Below are 25,138 nucleotides of genomic sequence, written 5' to 3'. Positions count from 1 at the left end.
AAAGCAATTTTTTGCATGGGCGGCTTATATGCGAGGAATTACAAACTCCCTAATGATATTGACCCTAATTATGTGCTTTTGATTCATAAAGTATATCAGAAATACCACATGCAATGATTTTTCTTAATATTTTCCATTCAAAGTAACACATTTGTACTCCCTATTAAAATGGAGGTGAAAATTGCCAATCAGGGGGCGGCTTATACGCGAGAAAATTAAAAATTAAATTATTTTTAAGGCAATTTCATGTGTGGGCGGCTTATATGCGAGGAATTACTAACTTCCTAATGATATTGACCCTAATAATGTGCTTTTGATTCATACAGTATCTCAGAAATACCACATGCGATGATTTTTTTCTAATATTTTCCATTCAAAGTAACACATTTGTACTCTCTATTAAAATGGAGGTGAAATTTGCAAATCAGGGGGCGGCTTATATGCGAGAAAATGAAAAAATCAATGATTTTTAAGGCAATTTTATGCGTGGGCGACTTATATGCGAGGAATTACTAACTTCCTAATGATATTGACCCTAATAATGTGCTTTTGATTCATACAGTATCTCATAAATACCACCTGCGATGATTTTTCTTAATATTTTCCATTCAAAGTAACACATTTGTACTCCCTATTAAAATGGAGGTAAAAATTGCAAATCAGGGGGAGGCTTATACGAGAGAAAATGAAAAATTCAATGATTTTTAAAGAATTTTTTTGCATGGGCGGCTAATATGCGAGGAATTACTACCTTCCTGATTATATTGACCCTAATTATGTGCTTTTGATTCATAAAGTATCTCATAAATACCACCTGCAATGATTTTTCTTAATATTTTCCATTCAAAGTAACACATTTGTACTCTATTAAAATGCAGGTGAAAATTGCCAATCAGGGGGCGGCTTATACGCGAGAAAATTAAAAATTAAATTATTTTTTAGGCAATTTTATGTGTGGGCGGCTTATATGCAAGGAATTACAAACTTCCTGATTATATTGACCCTGATAATGTGTTTTTGATTCATACAGTATCTCAGAAATACCACCTGCGATGATTTTTCTTAATATTTTCCATTCAAAGTAACACATTTGTACTCCCTATTAAAATGGAGGTGAAAATTGCCAATCAGGGGGCGGCTTATACGCGAGAAAATTAAAAATTCAATGATTTTGAGGCACATTTGTACTCCCTATCAAAACCACGAATATGGAGGTGAAAATTGTGGCGCCTTATACGAGAGAAATAGTAATATTCAACAATGTTAAGGCAATTTTAAGGGTGCGGCTTATATGCAAGGGAGGCTAATAGGCGAGAAAATTCATAAGAATCGAATTAGTATGCAGCCTTTTGTCTCGGCTCCATGCCTAAATACTAAAATACTTAAAAAAAAAAATAATTTTATCTGTTAAATCAGCTTGGCTTGAGTCATACTCCCAAAACAGGAGAAGAAAAATATATAAAGTTAGAAAATCTCTCAAATCAGGGCAGATCAATGGATAAGGCTTGGCAAGAAGAGTTAATGGAATGCAGCTCGTGGCCTAGATTAGGATGTTTTCATTTTCTCTTGGCTATCCTCGCACCCTAATCATAAAAAGCAAAATAAAATAGAGAAAAATCTGCTTACTCGTCGACTCGTGAATGAGCAAAGGTGACGTTCAGGTAAGATTTGCTGTCTTTATGCGTATTTGAAAGCTTAAAACACCCCAAAAATAGAATATATTAGTCTTCCAAAATGTTTCTTTTAAGCTAAACGCTCATCAAAGTTGAGGCTATAATGAATCTAAAAACATGTAATATGAATACGGCTTATATGCGAGAAAATACCGTCATCGCTGTTAAGACGTGGATTCTTTAAGTTGATGAGGCTAATGTCGCTAAAGTGACAGAGCACAGACACTTAGCAAAATGGACATGACAGATTTAGAGCGCAAAGATATAGGTTGGGTAAGAATAGAAAAGAAGAAAGACTCAAACGCCGCATTCAGGAAAAACGGCCAACTGGGCTAAAAATAATCAGTGATTTGAGAGGTCACACACCACATGTTCATCTTTCCTAGCGTACATGAAGATCAACCGCACTAGTCCGGACCATATGACATCTACTTGGCAGTTATACAGCCCAAGACCCAAATCGTCTAAATTCACTCAAGGCCGTTCTGCTTTGCCCTTGTTTAAGTGCGAGTTCCACCAGGAAACTCCGCCTCCTAATTGTCAGGCAGATCGGCAGAGATTTGAACTGTGCAATTTTCTTAAAAGCCGGCCTGAAGCGTGGAAACTTGAGGTCTGAAACCACACGCGCACAGAAAAAGTCAAAGCAATTTGCGCCACAAGTCGAGCAAGGATCCATTTACCCTCTGTTAAAAAAGAAAGCTGGGATTAACTGTGGCCCAATTAAAAAAGTGGACTGAACCCTGTTTAACTAGAACAAATAATTGGACTTGAATGGAGGGTGTATAGAAAATCCCGGCATTTAAGATGACTTTGTCTCGGATACTACCACCACTAACACCACTAGCACCAACAACACTACCACCACCAACACTACCATCACCAACACCACCACTACCAATACCGCTACCACCACTACCAATACCAATACCGCTTTCACCACTACCACCACTACCAATACCGCTTTCACCACTACCACCACCACTACCACCACCACCAACCGTATAACACAACCCCTTACTACTACCACCACCACCACTACCACCTACCGTAAAACACAACCCCCATACTACTACTACCAGCAACACTACCACCTACCATAAAACACAACCCCTTACTACTACCATCACCACTACTACCACCTACCGTATAACACAACCCCTTACTACTACCACCTACCGTATGACACAACCCCTTACTACTACCACCTACCGTATAACACAACCCCTTACTACTACCACCTACCGTATAACACAACCCCTTACTACTACCACCACCACCACTACCACCACCACCTACCGTATAACACAACCCCTTACTACTACTACCACCACCACTACCACCTACCGTAAAACACAACCCCTTACTATTACTACCACCACCACTACCACCTACCGTAAAACACAACCCCTTACTACTACCACCACCACCACTACCACCTACCGTATAACACAACCCCTTACTAGTACTACCACCTACCGTGTAACACAACCCCTTACTAGTACTACCACCTACCGTATAACACAACCCTTTACTAGTACTACCACCTACCGTAAAACACAACCCGTTACTACTACTACCACCACCATCACTACCTCTCGTAAAACACAACCCCTTACTACTACCACCACCACCACCACCACCCGTAAAACACAACCCCTTACTACTACTACCACCACCACCACTACCACCTCCCGTAAAACACAACCCCTTACTACTACTACCACCACCATTACCACCTCCCGTAAAACACAACCCCTTACTACTACTACCACCACCACCACTACCACCTACCGTAAAACACAACCCCTTAATATTACTACCACCACTACCACCTACCGTAAAACACAACCCCTTACTACTACTACCACCACCACTACCACCTCCCGTAAAGCACAACCCCTTACTACTACTACCACCTACCGTATAACACAACCCCTTACTACTACTACCACCACCACTACTGCATCTGATAATACAGCAATACAGTGTTTCTTACATAGTATGAAACAAAGTTTAAAGACTCGCCTATTTAACTCAAATCTACAGGCTCAGTGACATGAAAGGGTCAAAGGTCACAAACTTTCAATTGGGGATTGTTCGCTATTAAATTTCTTGAATTTAGATACCAGATCAACCCAGTTTTGCTGTACACATTGGGATATTCCTGTTACGTTTAAAAAAATAGGGCTTGTCCCATTCTAGGTGGGGTCAAAACAAAGTCATGCTGGATTGACTCCGGCACCCCTGCACCCCACATAAAATAAACCAATGCCGTGTTAAATTCCTCCTTGTTGGAAGGGATTGTAAAGGATGTGATGGCGTTACCGTTGGCGATGTCCTGTGTTCCAGCCCACAATTGCAAATGAAACACTTTCCCTGAGGGCATTTAATGCAACACCTTGCCTGGCTATAAACATAACGAGCGGAAAGCATAGAGCGCTGCTGCCTTCGTTAACAACAAACAGACAACGTATGATAAATATTAAAAACCCAACCCTGCCACAAACATGTCCTTCTTTGTTTAAACTAAAGTGGAAAAAAATAATAATAATCGTGTTTGGTTTGTTCGACCAGCATTGCAAATGATGCATTCGGGTGCAGGTAACAATTACCGCGAAAATGAACACCGAGTCGCAACAGCTTGCAACCTTTGTAATCCCGCTCCATAAAACGAATCCCCAAGGTGTTGCGGTATGTTATTTCAAAACAAAACCGTATGCTACTATTATACCTCGACAATAAAATCACACCAAAAACAAACGAGCAAAAGACTCAAAATCGGTAATATGAAAAAAAACTTTTAATATAATATTGCCATCCCCCTCCAGTGAATGTTCTCACCAATCAGTTTTGGTAGATTTTCACACCGACAACTTATGACAGGGAAATTTACAAAAAAACAATCCCATAATTGATGTGGTGCTTGCCCTTGAGCTGCGGGTTTTCACCTCGGCTGTAACATCGTGTGACGGATATCGCGCGACAGGGACTAACACATCTCAACAACATCGAAACACAACAAACAAGAGTGCTATCACCTGTCGCTTCCGGTTCCGATGTCAATGTGGAATGACCCGCCACGTTGTCCGTGGTTTTTATTCGTGTCAGGGCATTTTATTCTACATTTGTGGACAGCTCTGGCCTTACACTAAGACACTAGACTTAGTCGTCTGCCGCAGGATTTACTCATCAATGACTCATTCTTTATGCCATTTTGGGGGCGACGGCTTGAGAACGAATTGAGACAAATTTGAGACAAAGGGAGCAGAATATCCTCAAAATATCGGATGAGGTATAAAAGCCGTATTTGTACCTTTCCATCTTTAAGCCATTTTTTCAAAAATTGCAAAAAATATACCAACTACCGTATTTTCTCGAATATAAGCCGTAATCGCACTTATCCATCTTAAATCCATTTCTTTAAATTGCTAAAAATATACCAACTACCGTATGTTCTCGCATATAAGCCATTTTTTCAAAAATAGCTGTGCAGGCCACACCCTTTTGGAATGTGCAATCCAGCAGACAATCCTTTCGATTCATACAGTATCTCAGAAATGCCACGCGCAATGATTTTTCTTAAGATTTTCCCTTCAAAGTAACAAATTTGTACTTCCTATTAAAACCATGAATATGGCGGTGAAAAATCTGAATCAGGGGGTGGCTTATATGAGAGAAATTGTAAAAATCAACAATTTTAGGGCAATTTTAAGGGTACGGCTTATATGCGGGGGCGGCTTATATGCGAGAAAATATGGTATTAGACAAAAATTCTGAATGTGTACTCCCTATTAAAACCATGAATGAATATGGAGGTGAAAATTGCGAATCAGGGGGTGGCTTATATGAGAGAAATTGTAAAAATCAACAATTTTAAGGCAATTTTAAGGGTACGGCATATACGCGGGGGCGGCTTATTTGCCAGAAAATATGGTATTAGACAAAAATTCTGAATTTGTACTCCTATTAAAACCATGAATGAATATGGAGGTGAAAATTGCAAATCAGGGGGCGGCTTATACGAGAGAAATTGTAAAAATCAACGATTTTAAGGCAATTTTAAGGGTACGGCTTATATGCAGAGGCGGCTTATATGCGAGAAAATATGGCATTAGACAAAACATCCGAATTTGTACTCATTAAAACGATGAATGAATATGGAAGTGAAAATTGCGAATCAGGGGGCGGCTTATATGAGAGAAATTGTAAAAATCAACAATTTTAAGGCAATTTTAAGGGTACGGCTTATACGCGGAGGCGCCTTATATGCGAGAAAATATGGCATTAGACAAAAATTCTGAATTTGTACTCATTAAAACAATGAATGAATGAATATGGAGGTGAAAATTGCGAATCAGGGGGCGGCTTATACGAGAGAAATTGTAAAAATCAACGATTTTAAGGCAATTTTAAGGGTACAGCTTATACGCGGAGGCGGCTAATATGCGAGAAATTACGATAAATTATTCGGATATTTTGACACAGAGGTATAAACTCAATTTGTTTATGGTTGTACACCCTGGTGGTGATGAGGGCAAGTATACTGCTGTCGGGTAAATGGAGTGACACGAAAAGAGCTCTAGTAACAGGAAGTGGACAAAGGTAAAGAAGGAAAAGGCACATAACGGGATGGAGATAAGAGAAAAACTGCGTGGCATGCCACTATCAGCTGTGCACACCCGCGCTCATAATTCAATCACGACAGGAAGAGATGTATCTTTTTGGTAGCACAGCCTCTTGTGACGAGAAGTGGATTGAAGTGCAGTCGCTAGGACGTTCCGGCCTGATCTGTCACATGGACACAGAGTCCAAGTTTTGTTTTGGAGATAAAATTTTGTTTTCGTATTTATTTGTCCGCTAAGGTTTTGCTATCAAATGTTTGCTAAACTGCTTTTTTTTCTTCCTGGCATTGTTTGCATGAATACGTTGAGAAATTACTAAACCGTCTCAGTTCATTTGTTAGATATTGAAACCTATTCAATTGAGCTCCCTTTGACTTTTAGTTTGTTAGTTCCGGTACCGGCTCGTTGCTATTAGCATGTTGGATCAATATTTGGTTGAGGAGATTTGGGATGTAGGATTTGGGGATGAAGGGTTTGGGGTATGGGGATTTGGGGTATGGGGATTTGGGGTATGGGGATTTGGGGTATGGGGATTTGGGGTATGGGGATTTGGGGTATGGGGATTTGGGGTATGGGGATTTGGGGTATGGGGATTTGGGGTATGGGGATTTGGGGTATGGGGATTTGGGGTATGGGGATTTGGGGTATGGGGATTTGGGGTATGGGGATTTGGGGTATGGGGATTTGGGGTATGGGGATTTGGGGTATGGGGATTTGGGGTATGGGGATTTGGGGTATGGGGATTTGGGGTATGGGGATTTGGGGTATGGGGATTTGGGGTATGGGGATTTGGGGTATGGGGATTTGGGGTATGGGGATTTGGGGTATGGGGATTTGGGGTATGGGGATTTGGGGCTGGAGGATTTGGGGCTGGAGGATTTGGGGCTGGAGGATTTGGGGCTGGAGGATTTGGGGCTGGAGGATTTGGGGCTGGAGGATTTGGGGCTGGAGGATTTGGGGCTGGAGGATTTGGGGCTGGAGGATTTGGGGCTTGAGGATTTGGGGCTTGAGGATTTGGGGCTTGAGGATTTGGGGCTTGAGGATTTGGGGCTTGAGGATTTGGGGCTTGAGGATTTGGGGCTTGAGGATTTGGGGTATGAGGATTTGGGGTTTGAGGATTTGGGGCTGGAAGATTTGGGGCTGGAGGATTTGGGGCTGGAGGATTTGGGGCTGGAGGATTTGGGGCTGGAGGATTTGAGGTATGAGGATTTGAGGCTTGAGGATTTGAGGCTTGAGGATTTGAGGCTTGAGGATTTGAGGCTTGAGGATTTGAGGCTTGAGGATTTGAGGCTTGAGGATTTGTGGATTGAGGATTTGTGGATTGAGGATTTGGGGTTTGAGGATTTGAAGATTGAGGATTTGGAGATAGAGGATTTGGAGATTGAGGATTTGGAGATTGAGGATTTGGAGATTGGGGAATAGAGTATTTGGATTGCGGATTTAGATTTAATGTTTAGATTTAGCATTTAAATGTACTCTTTAGAATTTTTATTCAGTGTTTACATTTAACATTTAAAACCACAATTTAGCTCTAGCATGTAACTAGAATACAATTTCGAAGTCCATATGTGTTGCTCGCACCACATTTAAAACACTGCGGTGCTAAACCTGAAAAAATGTCACAGTTTTTCCAACCCAGTGCAGCTTTCCAAACGGCGCCCCCTTAAAAGAGCAGTCCAAAAATGGACCCAAAAAGCAAATGTCACCCGCTACTACGACAATACAAATGACTTTTCCTTTCCAATCCCTCAAGCCACGACAGACTGAAGCGCTCGGTCTGCGAGTGGCTTTTAAAAGAGAAACGCAGCATAATTAAGAGGACCTAAACACCCGGCACCGGCTGAAAGAAGTCATTTAGGGGAACGGCTCAGGAGGAACGGCGGCAAATGAAACGTAATTGCGGTGGGAGCGGCGGAGGCGGGCCGATTCATCCTAGGCACTCACCCAACCGGAAGTGGGGGGGGTGTTGGGGTTGGGGGACGAGCCACTGACATTTGACAGAGGATGCAATCGTGTAACCCGGGAGGCAAATGAATGACTAACGAAGGACGGTAAAATTGGAACCACCGCGAAAAAAAAATGGATTCCAAAACACAAATAGCATAGCTGACTTTCCGCTAAGTAATATTTATCACCGAGCGTTTAAATTGGCCTTGATTTTCCGAGTGGGGTCAAAACGACAATCAGATTTTTTTTTTTAATGCGACTGCCGTCTCTCCCTTTAATTGTCATTTAAAATTGTCATTAGCGCCCTGCTTTTGAAACGACCTTTAAGCGTAGCATATGAAAGCAATACATTCAGATGAATGAGACTAACTGCTCGGCATGGGAAGACGTGCTAATCAGTTTGGACTCCTGCCATAGACGCTACTATTAAATTAGTTTTTTTTTTACATGTCTCAATTTCATACCTGGCAACCTCGGCCAATTACTCCCCTTATTAATGATTGCAACTCCTTTTATTAAGCGATAAATAAATAAAAATGCAACGAGACACATGTACGAACTGAAAACTTTTCTCCAAAGTGGATGGGGTGCCGAATCAGTGTGCGCTAAATTCAAGATACCGTATTTTCACGACTATAAGGCGCACATAAGTCTTAAATTTTCTCCAAAATAGACAGGGCGCCTTATTATCCAGTGCGCCTTATAATCCAGTGCGCCTTATTATCCAGTGCGCCTTATAATCCAGTGCGCTTTCTATACGGACCAATACTAAAATTGTTATCACGATAAAATAAAATAAATCAGTTGATAGGGTACACCATCCTCTACAGCTCTCACAACTACGGCAAGCACCCCCTTACTCTACTATTTTCCCCGTAGAAAAAGTACTGCGCAGTGACTGCTGGGATGTGTAGTTATTTTGTCAATACACCCAATGGATTGTGGCCTGTATACATCGATGTCAACACAGCTTTACGAAGCATGGAAAACAGCGTTGGAATAGTTACGCTAGCTACTAGCTAACTACTATTTGCGAATGGATTGTGGCCTGTATACATCGACATCAACACAGCTTTACCAAGCGTGGAAAGCAGCGTTGGAATAGTTATGCTAGCTACTAGCTAGCTACTATTTGTGAATGGATTGTGGCCAGTATACATCGACATCAACACAGCTTTACGAAGCATGGAAAACAGCGTTGGAATAGTTACGCTAGCTACTAGCTAACTACTATTTGCTAATGGATTGTAGCCTGTATACATCGACATCAACACATCTTTACGAAGCATGGAAAGCAGCTTTGGAATAGTTATGCTAGCTACTAGCTAGCTACTATTTGCGAATGGATTGTGGCCTGTATACATCAACACAGCTTTTCGAAGCATGGAAAGCAGCATTGGAATAGTTACGCTAGCTACTAGCTAGCTACTATTTGCGAATGGATTGTGGCCGCCTGGACGAACGTATAAAACTCAGCGTTTTCGATGACTCATTTGGACAATTGTTCAATTCAGACACAGAAAATGAGGACTTTGATGGATTTGTGGGTGATGATGACGTGAGTACATTGTAAAATGGCTAAATAAAGTACAACCGAACTCAGTTTTGTTTCAGTTGCCTTTTTAAATACGTGTTTTTAGTGTGTGGGTGTAGCGTGTATGTTTAAGCTGGTGTATGTTTTGCCATGCCTGTCCGCGTCTATAAAAACGGTGCGTCCTTTGTGTGTGTAAAATACAGAAATAGCACTCATTATTGACATTGCGGCTAAAAATACGATGTGCCGCATAGTTGTGAAAATACGGTAATAGAGAATTCAAGAGAAAAAAAGAAGTTTTGTACTTACCACGTGAAGCTCCAGGTAGTCGCCCAATCCCTTGGCGCTTTCCACCCTGACCAAGATGGCCTCTTTCAGCTGTGTGCTGAAACCCACCGCCAAGCGGTCTGCCCGTGTGCTCGGCCGGTCATTGGGCGGCCACGTGTACGTGATGAGGGCTCCGCCTCTGCCAAAGATGTATGTTGTCCCAGCTGTAAGACAAATAAACAAAAAAAACAAACCCTTAAAGCAAGAGCCATGGCAACCTGGAAATGAAAATTTGCTATTATCGTTCATGCAAAATTGCCTGAAAAGTAGACGACAGTCATACCTCGACATACGAGTGCCCCGACATACGAGCAATTTGAGATATGAGGAAAATTTTGGGCAAATATTTATCTTGAGATACGAGAGCGTTGCATTTTTTTCAGTTTTTTTCCCCGTTAGTTAGTGCGCATGGCGGAGCGATCGCTAATACGAGAGGAGTATATACTACTTCACGTTGGCAAGTGGACGTGCGTTATCCTATTGTGAGGACATTTGTGTGCATCATTGTCAGAATATTTTGAAGGGAATACAAAAGCAAACAACCCTTAATAGGTTGCATCTGAAAGTCAGGGTGGAGGCGGGGCCAATAGAGCCAACCCGGGAGAAGTAAGGTATCAAAATGTCAAACAAAATTTGAATTAGGTTTAGTGTAAGGTTAGATTAAACTTATTTTTGAGTGCGTTTGCATCGTAATCCATGTTCATTTAAATTTGTTTACTTTGTTACGAGCGTGTTGCCATGCAAAAAGTCTCATTTTAGTACTATTAAACACATTTCAGTACTATTAAACCACTAATTATTTGTTACTTTGTCAATAGATGGCGAATTACAACAAATAAAAATATTTTTCCACTCCAATATCCTGTTTTTGGTCTTTTTTTCAGAGGGTTGGAACAAATTAATTTGTTTGTAGTTCATTCCTATGGGAAACGTTTATTTGAATTACGAGAAAATCGACATACGAGCTCAGTCCCGGAACGAATTCAGCTCATATCTCGAGGTACCACTATACATACATATTTTTGCATGTCACTCCGAATCGTCCCGATTCCGATCACTTAAAAATCCAGGAAGCATGTCCATACCTGTCAACTTGTACGTTTTATACGTATTTTATACGTTTTTTTTACCATTTCAAATAATGCACGCCGTACACCGACTTTTGTACTGGGAAAAAAAAAAAAATGCCAATATTTATGAAAACCGATCTCAACAAGACCGTTTTGGCTAAAATCCAGATAGTCTCGTAGGCTGGTAGCCAACGACGCTACTGTCATCGATCGTTACTATTGTCACGGTATACCAGCAAAAATTATCCTCAATCGTATGTATTTTTTTAGCGGTGCGTACGGCAATATCGATAAAGGATGATAGATATACATAGAGTAAATATCGTGGAAGTAAGCATGGAGGAGCCACCTAGTAACAAACGAAGAACTCAAGGATCGGGTCGACACCAGAAAGAATGTGAGTTACTTCAAGGTGAAAATGCTGGCTGGATTAAAGCATCGTTAAGTTACCGCGAGTAAACATGCGTCGTACGGTGTTTGTAAGGTTTTTTGGGGGGTTTGTAAGGGGAATCATAATCATTTATAAGGGCAGTTATCGGCAGAGGTTGACAGGTATGCATTTCTACCTCATTAATAGCTTTATATGACCAATCCAGAAAAAAAACACTGACTATCAAAACCAATTTCAATGCACATCGTAGCTGGCGGTTGCCAGACTCAGACCATAAATAGTCCCAAACAAAAGCCAGGTGTTTGTCGAGGATAACAAGCAAGGATATCATAAATAGGAAGGACTCAAAACCTGGAAAAACCGCATAGGACGAAGAAAACCGCAAGAAACCCTTAATAGAGAAACTTTACATAATTCGGATTAAGTCAAGTCAAGAACATTTCCCAGTTTGTTTGGCGCAAACAAACGCGGGTAGACAGAAAAAAAAATCTCCATATTTCCCTGGAATATCACTTAAGTGCCTCTCAAATTCAATTTTCTTGAAATACGGCGCTCATCTCAGTCCAGATGAGTCGGTCCGACATGCTAATAAACACAATTTAGTCGCGGCTTTGATGGTATTTTTCGGCCTTGGGGCACAGGAATCGTAAACTACGGATATTCAGGGTAACATTTTTTGTTTATAAAAATTACAAGCTGCTCTTGGAAGGGTTAACGGCCATTTTGAAATGTTGAGTTGCGTTCAAGGAAGGGTGAGCAGACACGTTTTTTGCTGCGTTGACGATGCTGTCAATCTAACAGCAACCATGGCGCATTTTCTTAGATCTTTCCGTGAAAGGAATTCAAACTCAGCATTTTGAGTTGATATCCTTAAACAGATATGCTTGGCACACCGATTTCCTACAGATTTGAAAGTATTTTTTCGGTACCGTTTCTGCAACGTCATCTCTACGCCGTATATTATATTTTGATGTTCATGATTCAACATTGCAAGTGTCCAATCTTCCATTCAATTGTTCAATAGGGCAGAGAGAAATATTGAAACTTCTATAGGAGAATTTTTTTTACTCGTGGAGGCCGTCACAGAATTGCCGTATTGGCCTGAATATAAGACGACACCCTCATTTTCAAGACTTAAGTTTGAAAAAAGACTTTTTCAACACCAAATTATTTTTTTTAACTGAAAATAATGACAATACATCTGAAACAAATGACAACAATATTTTTAAGGTCGCACAGAATTACCATATTGGCCTGAATATAAGACGACACCCTCATTTTCAAGACGTAACTTTGAAAAAATACTTTTTGAACACCAAATTAATTTTACACAGAAAATAATGAGAATAAATCTCAAACAAATGATTATTACAAAATTTTGAAGGTCGCACAGAGTTACCGTATTGTCTCAAATATAAGACGACGCCCTCATTTTCAAGACTTAAGTTTGAAAAAAGACTTTTTGAACACCAAATTCAATTTTCTAACAGAAAATAATGACAATATATCTGAAACAAATGATTATAACAAATATTCGAAGGTCACATAGAATTACCGTATTGGCCTGAATATAAGACGACGCCCTCATTTTCAAGACTAAAGTTTGAAAAATACTTTTTGAACACCAAATTCTATTTTTAACAGAAAATAATGAAAATACATCTGAAACAAATAACAATATTTTCAAGTCAGCACAGAATTACCGTATTGCCTCGAATATAAGACGACACCCTCTTTTTCAAGACTCAAGTTTGAAAAAAGACTTTTTGAACACCAAATTCATTTTTTTTAACTGAACATCTGAAACAGATGACAAAATTTTGAAGGTCGCACAGAATTACCGTATTGGCCTGAATATAAGACGATGCCCTCATTTTCAAGACTCAAGTTTGAAAAAAGACTTTGAGAACACCAAATTCAATTTTCTAACAGAAAATAATGACAATATATCTCAAACAAATGATTATAACAAATATTTGAAGGTTGCATAAAATTACGGTATTTGCCTGAATATAAGACGACGCCCTCATTTTCAAGACATAACTTTGAAAAAATACTTTTTGAACACCAAATTATTTTTTTAACAGAAAATAATAACAATACATCTGAAACAAATGACAACAATATTTTGAAGGCCGCACAGAATTACCGAATTGGCCCGAATATAAGACGACACCCTCATTTTAAAGACCCAAATTAAAAAAAGACTTGGAGAACACCAAATTCAATTTTGCTACAGTAAATAATGACAGTCCACATGAAACAAATGATTACAACAATAAATTTGAGAGAAAAAGCACATTATTTTGCCTCAATCAAACCATGCCAAAACTATCTATCACATCTTGATATCTGAACGATGTAAGTAAGCCAATCTGTGATTAAACAACAAAATTGCAATAACTGCATTAACCATGTTCAGCATTCGCTTTAAAGCTATCTAGCGCCATCTAGTGTTGCGAATGGGTACAATGTCTAGACCCCAAATTTAAGACTTATTCAGTCTTATCTCAATGCAAAAAAATGTCGTCTTATATTCGGATCAATACGGAATGAGTCTCAGGCTGATGAAAAACAAGTGCAATTTATTGTCGGGTAAATATTTTCATTTTTAGTCATTCAATATGCAATATTAGGCTAACTTTTCCAGTTTTCCAGCACTAAAAGTAGCCTTTTCACATGTCACGCACCGCCACGGAAGCCAATTGAGTCAATTAACACCCTGCAAGGACGGCACTGCCACATGTGGCATGCCTGTCACGATTAGCGTTTCAGCATCGCCACTTTGCTCAAAGGGAAACAAGAATTGCAACCCCGTGTTCAACCACCTGCTTTGACGAGAGGAATTTGGCCCCCTGTGAAGTGACAATGTGTGTGTCGGGTTCCTAATGAAGCGTCTGACAGGTGGCGTCTGGAAAAATATTAATCCCAACCAATAAAGACCTGTGGTAGTCCTGCTAAATCATGATATTATAGAATAATCTATATAATCTGGTTTATTGTCAAATACAAGTCCTATACAGTGGTACCTTGAGATAAGAGCTTAATTCGTTCCGGGACTGAGCTCGTATGTCAATTTTATCGTCACTCAAACGAATGTTTCCCATTGAAATGAACTAAAACAAATTAATTTGTTCCAACCCTCTGAAAAAAGACCAAAAACAGGATATTGGATTGTAAAAAAATGTTGTATTTGTTCTAATTCGCTATCTATTAACAAAGTATCAAATAACTAGTGGTTTAATAGTACTAAAATGTGTTTAATAGTACTAAAATTAGACGGAAATACTTTTTGCACGGCAACACGCTCGTAACATAACATAAACAAATTGAATTGAACTTGAATTACGATGCAGACACACTCAAAAATAAGTTTAATCTAACCTTACACTAAACTTAATTCTAATTTTGTTTTAAATTTTGATACCTTTCTTCTCCCTGGTTGGCTCTATTAGCCCCGCCTCCACCCTGACTTTCAGATGCAACCTATCGAGGGTTGTTTGCTTTTGTATTCCCTTCAAAATATTCCAAAAATGATGCACACAAATGTGCTCACAATAGGATAACGCACGACCACTTGCCAACGAGTAGTATATTATATACTCCTTTCGTATTAGCGATCAAGCTCCGCCATTCTGCACTGACTAACGAAAAAAAACACGGGCCACTCGTATGTCAAGGTACCACTGTAATTAGCTTTTAATGGCTAAAAGTGAGAATTTCTGCAAAGTAATCAAGCAACGATAACCCTAATTTTACGTTCATGACATAATTCAAGGCTGAATTTTTTTTTTTTTCAAAAAAAAATCAGACTTAACACAACAAAAATGTTCTCCATGATAACTTCACCCAAAAATGAGTTAACTATGCATTGCCTTACCCCAAATAACGTATAGATCTCCCTGCCCTTTATCCACCCGTTCTGACCTTTAGCTTCAATAACGATGGCAATTTCACACCCACTGCGACTCCTCACCCCCCTAAAAACAGTCAAAACATTTATTGCTGAAGTTCAATTAGTTCTGGCGCCACCGGCTAGACTAATCAATACCACCAGCCAGGTGGGAGGAGGCCGGATCAATTATTTTGTGATGATTTTATTTCAATGGGTAAAAGATAAGATACAAATCAGTTCAGCTCCAAGAGTGGTCACGGAATAAATGAGGCTAAAATGTCCTCCAATTCTGGACTAAGCAACACATACCGTATTTTCTCGCATATTGACCGCCTCCGCGTATAAGCCATACCCTTAAAATTGCCTTAAAATCATTGAATTTTACGATAAAAGGTCAAATGAGCGAGCAATGGCAGGCACCAGTTAGTGAGTTTTTTCATGTTTTCCGCAAGATCCGGTTATTTTTTTCTGAAATATCATTCATACGCGTCAAAATTAATTTTGTTTAGCACTTTATCCGTTCATCTTTTCTCTATTTTGAAATAAATGACCGTATCAGCTGCATTGGTTTATGGCATTTCGTCTTTGTCACCTTGCAGTTTTGTGTACGTCAAGTCTAATTTGTGCACGTATAAGCCATACCCTTAATTCAGTCTTTTTTGTTACAAATACGGCTTATATGCGAGAAAATATGGCTTGTACACAAGAAAATAGGGCTTATATGCGAGAAAATATGGCTTATATACAAGAAAATACAGTTTATATGCAAGAAAATGCGGCTTATATTCAAGAAAATACGGCTTATATGCGAGAAAATACATATGAGAAAATACGGCTTATATGCAAGAAAATAGGTCTTATATGCGAGAAAATACGGCTTATATGCAAGAAAATATAGCTTATATGTGAGAAAATACGATTTATATGTGAGAAAAGGCGGCTTATATGCGAGAAAATACAGCTTGTACGCGAGAAAATACAGGTTGTAAGCAAGAAAATACAGCTTATATGCGAGAAAATACAGCTACATGAGAAAATATGGCTTATATGTGCTAAAATACGGCTTATATGCGAGAAAATATAGCTTATGTGAGAAAATACGGCTTACATGCGAGAAAATACGGCTTATATGCGAGAAAATACGGCTTATATGCGAGAAAATACGGCTTATATGCGAGAAAATACGGCTTATGTGAGAAAATACGGCTTATATGCGAGAAAATATGGCTTATATGCGAGAAAATATGGCTTACATGTGAGAAAATACGGCTTATATGCAAGAAAATATGGCTTACATGTGAGAAAATACAGCTTACATGCAAGAAAATATGGCTTATACGCGAGAAAATACAGCTACATGAGAAAATACGGCTTATATGCAAGAAAATACGGCTTATATGCGAGAAAATACGGCTTATATGCGAGAAAATACTGCTTATATGCGAGAAAATATGGCTTATATGCGAGAAAATATGGCTTATATGCGAGAAAATACGGCTTATATGCGAGAAAATATGGCTTACATGTGAGAAAATACGGCTTATATGCGAGAAAATACGGCTTATATGCGAGAAAATACCGCTTAAATGCGAGAAAATACAGCTTATATGCGAGGAAATACGGCATATATAAGAGAAAATACAGCTTATATGCGAGAAAATACGGCTTATATGCGAGAAAATACACCTTATATGCGAGAAAATACGGCTTATATGCGAGAAAATACAGCTTATATGCGAGAAAATACATTTTATATGCGGGAAAATACATCTTAAAAGCGAGAAATAACGGTATCTATATTCAGCACAACACACTACAATTCCATATTAGCCGAGTAAATGACAATTGTATTGGATGTTCACCAGTGCAAAATCAACCCCTCCCCCAAAACCAGACTGATCAGAAAACTGTATACGTAACATATTCACTTTGTACATCCAGGAAAGACGTGTCCGTCTTTTATCCCTCCACTTGATCCGCCTTTGCGTTTTGAAACGGGATACTATGGGAGACTATATACCCGGGGAATGACAAGCCCACTCACTCTCAGCTTTGCGTTGATCCCCCCGTTTCCATTTCCCCGCTCTCAACTATAATTCTGCCAACACTGAGGCACAATCTGGTCTTTTCATCAAAGCGAAACAGATTTAACGTAAATGTTTTTGCTCTCATTCGCATTCTCGCAGGCTTCATTTCAAACTGTTTTAGACCAATTAATTGAGTCTTGAGGGGAAGGTTCAAATCTGTGACCAGAATTATGAATTTGGCCATTTATAGGATGGTTGAGCATAAAAAAAACTTGACAAATACCGTATAATCTGGACTATAAATCGCCATTTTAAAAAAAAATAGCCTGGGTGTGACTTGTGTGAAATTAGATCATTAAATCAATTTTACATAGATTGATAATTTCAGCAATGGAGGTGGGTGGACTTTTATCTACTTGAATTGAATTGATTAATAATCAATAAAAAAGTACTCATTATAATAAGTAGTCTAAAACATGCACAGATAACAATAACAAGCAAACAAATGAACAGATAAATACAAAAAAATAATTAACAAATAAAAAATGAAGAAATAAGTAGTCAACTTAATAGAAAAGTAGTAGTCAACATAGATAAGGGGGTCACTACAGCGAACCAATAGAATCGCTTGTAACTAACAAATGAGAAGGGTTATCCAAACCTCTCAAATTATACGTTTTTTCCATATTTTATACAATTTTTCCATATTTTATACGTTTTTTGATCATTACAATTTGAGTATGCCGTATAACAACTTTTTAAGGATTTTTTTTTCTTTTTAAAACTACATTTTTTTGTAAAACCGAAGTTTAAAAAACGAACTGGAATACACTCGGTTCTGAGGCATGGAGAAGCAACACAATCAAAATTTTGATAATAAGTAGTCTGAAACATGCACCAATAACAACAACAAGCAAACAAATGAACAGATAAATAATCCAAAAACAATACAAATAATCAACAAATAAAAAATGAATGGGAAGGGGTGTCCATACCCCTCAAATTATACGTTTTTTTTTGCCATATTTTACTAGTACTACTATGACTACTGGTACTATTATGACTACTACTACTATTATGACTACTACTACTATTATGACTACTACTACTATTATGACGACTACTACTACTACTATTATGACGACTACTACTACTACTATTATGACTACTACTACTATTATGACTACTACTATTATGACTACTACTACTACTATTATGACTACTACTACTATTATGACTACTACTACTATTATGACTACTACTACTATTATGACTACTACTACTATTATGACTACTACTACTACTATTATGACTACTACTACTATTATGACTACTACTACTATTATGACTACTACTACTACTATTATCACTACTATTATGACTACTACTACTATTATCACTACTATTATGACTACTACTACTACTATTATCACTACTATTATGACTACTACTACTATTATCACTACTATTATGACTACTACTACTATTATGACTACTACTACTATTATGACTACTACTACTATTATCACTACTATTATGACTACTACTACTATTATCACTACTATTATGACTACTACTACTATTATCACTACTATTATGACTACTACTACTATTATCACTACTATTATGACTACTACTACTATTATGACTACTACTACTATTATCACTACTATTATGACTACTACTACTATTATGACTACTACTACTATTATGACTACTATTATGACTACTACTACTATTATGACTACTACTACTATTATGACTACTACTACTATTATGACTACTATTATGACTACTACTACTATTATGACTACTACTACTATTATGACTACTACTACTATTATGACTACTACTACTATTATGACTACTACTACTATTATGACTACTACTACTATTATGACTACTACTACTATTATGACAACTACTACTATTATGACTACTACTATTATGACTACTACTACTATTATGACTACTACTACTATTATGACTACTACTATTATGACTACTACTATTATGACTACTACTATTATGACTACTACTACTACTATTATGACTACTACTACTACTATTATTATGACTACTACTACTACTACTCCAAGCAGTCACTGCGCAGTACTTTTTCTACGGGTAAAATAGTAGAGTCGGGGGCTGCTTGCCGTAGTTGTGAGAGCTGTAGAGGATGGTGTACCCTATCGACTGATTTATTTGATTTTAACGTGATAACAATTTTAGTATTGGTCGATATATAAAGCACACTGGATTATAAGGCATCCTGTCTATTTTGGAGAAAATTTAAGACTTTTATGTGCGCCTTATAGTCGTGAAAATACAGTACACATTCTTAGTAGCATGTTCACGCTAGCACAAACAAAGCACTGCCTTTCAACCCGATAGATAATTTAGCATGCCTCTCGAAAGCGAATGTAAATGAGTCCACATTATGCACTTATGCGATATACACAATAAATAATGAGATCCAACCTGAAGGGCTCCATGTTTATTAATGCGGTAGTTAGTATATGTTTTTAGTATTCCAGTTCCCTTAGCGATGTGACGGGCGGAATATTTGAAAGAGTTCTTTGCAGGATTGGATGTGATAGAACTGAGCGTTGCTGAAAACCCCCCACAGGGTTCGAAAAGCCCACAAATGAAATCTTGAGCTTGAATCTAGGTGGATGAAACTCAGTTTAGGATAAAAGAAACTGGCATAATTTATTTGGTGTTGAAGTAACTTGGATTTTTGCGTTCGCTTGGTGGTTTTAACGAGTGCTGTTCAGATTTGGAATGAGAAATTTGAGGGTCTTTTAAAGCTGATTTTTTTTTTAAAGTGCCACTTGGGAATTTGGGATACAGTTGTACCTCGAGATATGAGCTTAATTTGTTCCGGGACTGAGCTCGTATGTCGAATGTAGCTGTGGTTATATGTTGAAATGAACTAAAAACAAATTAATTCGTTCTAACCCTCTGAAAAAACACCAAAAACAGGATATTGGAGTGGAAAAAATGGTTTGTTTTTTGTAATTCACCATCTATTAACAAAGTAACAAATAACTAGTGGTTTAATATTACTAAAATGTGTTTAATAGTACTAAAATGAGACTTTTTGCACGGCAACGCGCTCGCAACATAACAATTTTTTTTAAATGAACTTGGATTACAATGTAGACACTCAAAAATAAGTTTAATCTAACCTTACACTAAACTTAATTCTGATTTAGTTTTACATTTTTATACCTTTCTTCTCCCGGGTTGGCTCTATTGGCCCCGCCTCCACCCTGACTTTCAGATGCAACCTATCGATGGTAGTTTGCTTTTGTATTCCCTTCAAAATGTTCTGAAAATGATGCACACAAATGTCCTCACAATAGGATAACGCACGACCACTTGTCAATGAGTAGTAGTATATAAACCTCTCGTATTAGCGAACAAGCGCCGCTATTCTGCACTGACTAACAAAAAAACACGGGCCACTCGTATGTCTTTCATAAAGCTGTGTTGATGTCGATGTATACAGGCCACAATCCATTCGCAAATAGTAGCTAGCTGGTAGCTAGCGTAACTTTTCCAACGGTGCTTTCCATGCATTAACAAGCTGTATTGATGTCGATGTATACAGGCCACAATCCATTGGGTGTATTGATAAAAGAACTACATATCCCAGCAGTCACTGCGCAGTACATTATGACTACTACTACTATGACTACTACTACTACTACTACTATGACTACTACTATGACGACTACTACTACTACGAGCTGACGAGCCTTGACGATAAAATGTGCGCTAGCGATAAACCACGAGAAAAAAAATGTTGTATTTCAGTCACGTCTCTTATTTGTTGTGTTGTGAGTGAACCAACCAACACGCAGTGATTTCTGCTTCAAAGCGTATTCATACGCCGCGTAATGAGAAATCGGGTTGCCTCAAATGCCGGGCGAAAAATTGATTAAAGGACTGATAATAAAAAATTAACAAATGATGCAAAGGGACCTTAAAGTCGGTCACTTGTGGCATAAAGGGTGTTTTATATGGTTGTTGATAATATGATCCCGTAAAATTGCTCGTAATTTATAAAATTGGGAAGAGCTTACAGAATAATTGCAATTCCCATGTTTGTAAAAAATTATATTCAGCCTGTTGTTGCCTATTTTTATTATTGTAAAATTTGAAGTGTCTTTCAAGATGATGTCTGTTCTTTGTTGTGGATTGCATCTAATAAAAATCGCCCCAAAATGTGAGTTATAATCAGGTGCGTAAGTTTTTTTTTCTGTTTTAGTGTGCATTTTTTTGGCTACTGCGTCTTATACTCAGGTGTGACTTATGTTTTTTATTTTTACTATTTAGGTGCGACTTATACTCAGGTGCGACTTATACTCAGGTGCGACTTATACTCAGGTGCGACTTATACTCAGATGCGACTTATACTCAGATGCGACTTGTGTTTTTTATTTCAGTGTGATTTTTTTTGGCTGTGTGACTTATATTTTTTACTATTTCAGTGTGCATTTTTTGGCTGGTGCGACTTATATTCAGGTGCGCCTTATACTCAGGTGCGACTTGTTTTTTTATGTTTCAGTGTGCATTTTTGGGGATAGTGTGGCTTATATTAAGGTGCGGCTTACATTTTTAACTATTTCAGTGTACATTTTTGGCTGGTGCGACTTATATTCAGCTGTGACTTATGTTTTTAACCATTTCAGTGCACATTTTTGGCTGGTGCGACTTATATTCAGGTTTGACTTATGTTTTTTTCTTTTTCAGTGTGATTTTTTGGCTGGTGCGACTTATATTCAGCTGTGACTTATGTTTTTAACTTTTTCAGTGCGCATTTTTTTGGCTGGTGCGACTTATATTCAGGTTCGACTAATGTTTTTTACAATTTCAGTGTGCATTTTTTGGCTGGTGTGACTTATATTTAGGTGCGACTTATGTTTTTTTATGTTTCAGTGAGCATTTTTTGGATAGTGTGACTTATACTCAGGTGTGACTTGTTTTGAACTATTTCAGTGTGCATTTTCTGGCTGGTGCGACTTATATTCAGGTGCAACTTATGTTTTTCTTTCTGTTTCAGTGTGCATTTTTTGTTTAGTGCGACTTATCCTTGGGTGCGACTTACACTCAGTGTGACTAAAGTTTTTTGTGTTTCAGTGCATTTTTTGGCTAGTGCGACTTATACTCAGGTATGTGTTATGTTTTTTCTTACCATTTCAAAGTGCATTTTTTTGGCTAGTGCGACTTATATTCAGGTGCGACTTATGTTTTTTTTACTATTTCAGTGCAATGCAACTTATTTTTTTTTCTTTTTCATTGTCCCACTTTTGCCCAGGGTGAATTATACTAAGGTATATGTTTAATACAGTAGTCATTTATTTTTCAACGCCGCAGTTGCGCTTCATTCAGCAACACTTAACGAATTCGGGTCATTTGCCAGACTGACGTGACCGGAGCTTAGTCCCGCTGCTCTTAGTAGTAGAATAAGAGACATTTAAAAAAAAGCCAGGTCGATTTACTCTTCTCAAATGTCATGACAGTTCAGTTTAGTGCCAGGAAAGAATGTGATCAGTGCTGAAAAGGAGCGAGTCAAGCGCCCCGACTGTGATGACAGAATATGAGCATTCATTTCATTGATGTAAAAAAAGCACGTCAACGCATTCTCCAAGGACGATAGCAGGTGTTGCGACTGAATGATAGTTTGGTAAAAAGATACACTTGAAGGTAAATAATGTGGATATCTAGTCAATGGTAGTATTTTTTTGCCGTATAAAGAGCAGTAGTAGTGGTGGTGGTAGTGGCAGTGGGTTGTTATGTTGATCCAGTAGAAGGAGCTATATTAGCAGTAGTAGTGGGTTGTGTTATACATTCACTAGGTGGAGCTGTAGTAGTAGTAATAGTAGTAGTGGTTTGGGGTTGTATTATACATCAACTAGATGGAACTGTAGTACTAGGAATAGTGGTCGTTGTTAGGTGTTGTGTTATACATCAACTGGATGCAGTAGTAGTGTGTGGTGTTATAGATCTACTAGATGGAGCTATATTAGCAGTAGTAGTGGTTATGTTATACATTCACTGGATGGAGCGGTAGTAGTAGTAGTAGTGGTTGTGTTATACATCAATTAGATGGAGCTGTAGTAGTTGTAGTTGTAGTAGTAGTAATATTAGTAGTGGTTAGGGTTTGCATTATACATCAACTAGATGGAGCTGTAGTAATATTAGCAGTGGTTATGGGGTGTTATGTAGTAGTAGTGTTATACATCAATTAGATGGAGCTGTAGTAGTAGTAGTAATATGAGTATGAGTAGTGGTCAGGGGTTATATTATACATCAACTAGATGGAACTGTAGTACTAGGAATAGTGGTCGTAGTTAGGTGTTGTGTTATACATCAACTAGATGCAGTAGTAGTGGGTGGTGTTATAGATCCACTAGATGGAGCTATATTAGCAGTAGTAGTGGTTGGGTTATACATTCACTGGATGGAGCTGTAGTAGTAGTAGTGGTTGTGTTATACATCAATTAGATGGAGCTGTAGTAGTAGTAGTAGTAATAATATTAGTAGTGGTTAGGGGTTGCATTATACATCAATTAGATGGAGCTGTAGAAGTAGTAATATTAGAAATGGTTAGTGGTTGTATTATACATCAACTAGATGGAGCTGTAGTAATAGTAGCAGTGGTTATGGGGTGTTATGTAGTAGTAGTGGTTGTGTTTTACATCAATTAAATGGAGCTGTAGTAGTAATATGAGTAGTGGTCAGGGATTATATTATACATCAACTAGATGGAACGTCGTAGTTAGGTGTTGTAGTAGTGGGTGGTTTTATAGATCCACGAGATGGAGCTAGATTAGCAGTAGTAGTGGTTGTGTTATACATTCACTGGATGGAGCTGTAGTAGTAGTGGTTTTGTTATACAACAATTAGATGGAGCTGTAGTAGTAGTAGTAATATTAGTAGTGGTTAGTGGTTGTATTATATATCAACTAGATGGAGCTGTAGTAAGAGTAGCAGTGATTAGGGGGTGTTATACATCCACTAGATGCAGTAGTAGTGGGTGGTGTTATAGATCCACGAGATGGAGCTAGATTAGCAGTAGTAGTGATTGTGTTATACATTCACTGGATGGAGCTGTAGTAGTAGTGATTGTGTCATACATAAATTAGATGGAACTGTAATAGTCTTAATAGTAGAAGTGGTTAGGTGTTGTATTATACATCAACTAGATTGGGCTGTGATAGTAGTAGTGGTTTGGGGCTTTATTATATGTCAACTAGATAGAGCTGTAGTAGTGGTAGTAATAATAGTTGCAGTGGTTACGGGGGTGTTATACATACACTAGATGGAGTTGTAGTAGTAGTAACAGTGGTCGTGTTATACATCAACTATATGGAGCTGTAGTAGTAGTGGTAGCAGTAATAGTAGCAGTGGTTACGGAGTGTTATGCATCCACTAGATGGAGCTATATATGCCTGATTTTCCTTAAATTTGTTGCGCCTTATAGTTTGAAAAATATGGTATGCGTCACCTGGCAAACAGAAGACAAAGTAATAATAGCAAGCGCTATTGTACTTTTTTGCTGCACTGTTTTCTGACCAATCATTGGCAGTCAACAGATTTCGAAAAGTTTCACAGATGTCAAGAAGCATTAGCTTTCCGCC

General features: G+C 38.2%; 1 protein-coding gene across 13 annotated transcripts in view; it reads right to left on the bottom strand.

Moving 5' to 3' along the window:
• The window catches only part of nrxn2b (neurexin 2b), a 390,097-nt gene that overhangs the window by 51,752 nt on the left and 313,207 nt on the right, over positions 1–25,138 (bottom strand). For all 13 annotated transcript variants that reach the window (XM_077589547.1, XM_077589542.1, XM_077589551.1 and 10 more), the window contains one exon: positions 10,086–10,267. In XM_077589547.1, the coding sequence (XP_077445673.1) occupies positions 10,086–10,267 (182 nt within the window). The remainder of the gene's footprint in view (positions 1–10,085; positions 10,268–25,138) is intronic.

This window comes from Stigmatopora argus, chromosome 20 (genome assembly GCF_051989625.1).
Source record: "Stigmatopora argus isolate UIUO_Sarg chromosome 20, RoL_Sarg_1.0, whole genome shotgun sequence".
Taxonomy (NCBI): Eukaryota; Metazoa; Chordata; class Actinopteri; order Syngnathiformes; family Syngnathidae; genus Stigmatopora; species Stigmatopora argus.
The sequence above is the reverse complement of the archived record's forward strand: the minus strand, read 5'-3'. Positions and strand labels throughout refer to the sequence as shown.